The following is a 3,090-nucleotide window of genomic DNA, read 5'->3' as shown; positions in this document are numbered from 1 at the left end:
AAAAAAAAAAAAAAAAAAGAATGCAGACTTCAGGGCATGACCGCAGCATCTGGCACATAGTGGGTGCTCAGTATTTCTAGAATGCAGGAAGGGAGTCAGGTTGGCACTCGGTTCAAATCTCAGCTTTGCCATTTCCGCTAACCAGATGTGTGACTTTGGGGAAGTTACTTTACATGCCCAAGCCTCAGTTCTCCTGTCTGTAAAGTGGGGAGCATAGTAGTACCTGCTGATGGGATTGCAAGGACTAGGTGAAATAATAAAGCACCAGCATGGTCATATGAAGTATTGGGCCTTGTGCAGAGCACCTCACATGCATCAGTTCATTTAACCCTTAGGATCATCTTTCTATCCCATTTTACAAAGGCGTAATCTCGGCATGGGGTGATTAAGTTATTCCTCAAAGCACACCACTGAGAAATGATGTGCTAGGACTTGAAACTAGGTGGTCTTGCTCTGGGGCCCATATTCTTTTGTTTGTTTGTTTGTTTTGCAAAGAACACAAGTTTATTATCTCATAGTTGGGTTTTTTTTTAAGTTTATTTTTTAATTTGTGTTTTTTGAGACAGAGAACACGAGTGGGAGAGGGCAGGAGGGGTGGGGAGAGAACCCCAACCACCCCCCCGCTGCCGCGGGGGTGGGGGGGGGGGGGTCAATCTCATGAACTGAGATCGTGACCTGAGCCGAGATTCAAGAGTTGGATGTTTAACTAACTGAGCCACCCAGGTGCCCCTCCAGGGCCAATATCCTTAACCATGATGCCATATCTCAGCACAGCAGTGGGCACAGAGCTACTGTAATTTAGGCAGCTGCCCATATTTTTAATAAATACAGAGTGGTCCGGCTCTGCATGGGCGGCACCTCAGGGTTCCCTGGAGCAGGTTGATCTTGCTTCTTGGCGAGGAGAGTTTTGCTCATTTGGAGTGTGAACAGCAGCCCTCACAGAGGAGCACAGACCTTCCCTCCTCTCCAGCCCAGCTGAGCTGGGGCTGAGCTGTGGGGAGGCTGAGTAGATGGCATAGGGGAAAGAGCATGAGATTTGGAGTAAGACCCATAGATGTGGATTCCAGACCTGACCTCACACAAGGTCCCTGCCTGGCACAGTTCTAGGACCTCCTATGAATCAGGTGACATCTTTGAGCCTTTATTTTCCCCGTCTGTAAAATGGGAATAACAATGACAGTACCTACCTGAGAGTTGCACTGACATTTGCATAAGATTGTTGGGAGGTTTCAATGAGATGATGAAATGACCATCCCTTGTTACTGTATAGTGGCTCACACTTAAATAGGACACTAAAAGTAATATACCAACTCTCTCGCAGGACAAAACCCATAAGCGCTATCTGCTGATGAGCATCGACCAGAGGAACAAGATGCTCAAAAACCTCCGTAAGACCAACTATAGTGTCTTTGAGAAGATCTGCAAGGAGCTGGGGATTGAGTACACCTTCCCTTCTCCATACCACCGGAAAGCCCACCACCGCTGGGCGACCAAGAAGGCGCTGTGCATTCGGGTACGAGTCGGAATTGCTGCTTTCGTTGACCCCACTCTGGGACTGTGGTGGAGAGATCAGAAGGGAGGGTAGTCTGTTCCTGACCGAGGCGTGGAACTGGCCCCAAAGCCTTGGGGAGGCTCCCAGGCCGTCAGCCCCGTGGAGAAAGGCCGACGTGACCATCCGGGGGAGTCCGTTCTCACCCCAGCTGCTCCAAGTCTGAGGTTTTTGCATAGGGTTAAAGTCTCTTCCTGCTCCCTTTCATCCCCAGGTTTTCCAGGAGGTACAGAAGCTGAAGAAGCAAAAGAGGGCCTTAAAAGCTGCAGCAGCGGCAGCCCGGAAACAAGGCCAGAAGAACCCGGAGAGCCCTTCCAGAGCTGGACCAGAGGCAATCAAAGAAAACCAATAAATTGTATTAGAGTTCTGTCTTTCTGCCTTAAAGGATAATAGAGAAGGTGGGGCTCTGTGCACCGAGGACAAGGAGGAGGAATTTGTTTGTTCATTCAGCTCTGGGATCCCAGGGTTTTAGGAGGCAGAGCCTCTGCCCTCACACACCTGAGGACACGTTCTCACAACACCCCTCACACACACTCACATAAACAGCGCCCTGTTGTCCACCTCCTTCCTGCAGAGGGGAGACTGAGCACACAGCAGCACAGAGGAAGTGTGGCCGGCTGGCTGGCTGGCTGGCTGGCGGCAGAGTGAGAAGGCCGGCTGTAAGAGCTGCCTTCTGGACAGGGCCCTGGAAGTTGAAGTAGAAGCTCACCAGACAGAAATGGGGTGGGAAGGTGTCCTGGGCCAAAGGAATTGCAAGTACAAAGGCAAAGAAGTCAGCAGGTGCAAGCTGTGTCCAGAGAACACTGGGAACAGGAAATAGAGCTTGACAGGGAAGTTGAAGCTGGGGTGTGAGAGGCTTGATATGCTGGCCGCCCTCTGGGGAGTGGGGAGACGGTCATGGTTTAAAACCAAAGGAGTGAAGACAGCGCCAGGTTGGTTTAGATGGTTAAGCAGCAGCAGTGCAGGGCGGGGGGATCAGAGGGGGAGCGATCAGAGCACTTTATTGTTTGGGGGGCAGAGCTGCTGGTGTTCAGGTTAATCTGATAAAAGCTACCAGTCCTATCCATGAGAAACTGCACATACGCAAAACATTCCTTATAAGTTCTGGGGAGTTACGAGTACCCCTTTTCCTGCAAAGTTCACCCATTCATACCAAGTGAAGTGTCAGGCCTTGACGTCTGAGCGTGCTTGGCAGGTTTGCGGAAGCAAGGGAGACTGTGTCTAAAACAGAGTGAAGAGATGAGGTCAGAGGGAAAAGCAGACACCAGATAATCTAGACCTTTCTGGGTGTGTTAGTCTGCTCAGGCTGCCATTAAAAACCATAAACTGGGGGCGCCTGGGTGGCGCAGTCGGTTAAGCGTCCGACTTCAGCCAGGTCACGATCCCGCGGTCCGTGAGTTCGAGCCCCGCGTCGGGCTCTGGGCTGATGGCTCGGAGCCTGGAGCCTGTTTCCGATTCTGTGTCTCCCTCTCTCTCTGCCCCTCCCCCGTTCATGCTCTGTCTCTCTCTGTCCCAAAAATTAAAAAAAAAAAAAAAAAAAA

General features: G+C 50.9%; 1 protein-coding gene across 1 annotated transcript in view; it reads left to right on the top strand.

Annotated features, from left to right (window-relative positions):
* The window catches only part of MRPS15 (mitochondrial ribosomal protein S15), a 7,875-nt gene extending 5,955 nt beyond the window's left edge, over window positions 1-1,920 (top strand). The window contains exons 7-8 of the mRNA XM_040469485.1: window positions 1,322-1,513; window positions 1,764-1,920. Of these exons, the coding sequence (XP_040325419.1) occupies window positions 1,322-1,513; window positions 1,764-1,901 (330 nt within the window). The 3' untranslated portion in view covers window positions 1,902-1,920. The remainder of the gene's footprint in view (window positions 1-1,321; window positions 1,514-1,763) is intronic.
* The last annotated feature ends 1,170 nt before the right edge of the window (window positions 1,921-3,090 follow it).

This window comes from Herpailurus yagouaroundi, unplaced genomic scaffold (assembly GCF_014898765.1).
Source record: "Herpailurus yagouaroundi ecotype Mexico unplaced genomic scaffold, PumYag 77, whole genome shotgun sequence".
NCBI classification, from domain to species: Eukaryota; Metazoa; Chordata; class Mammalia; order Carnivora; family Felidae; genus Herpailurus; species Herpailurus yagouaroundi.
The sequence above is the reverse complement of the archived record's forward strand: the minus strand, read 5'-3'. Positions and strand labels throughout refer to the sequence as shown.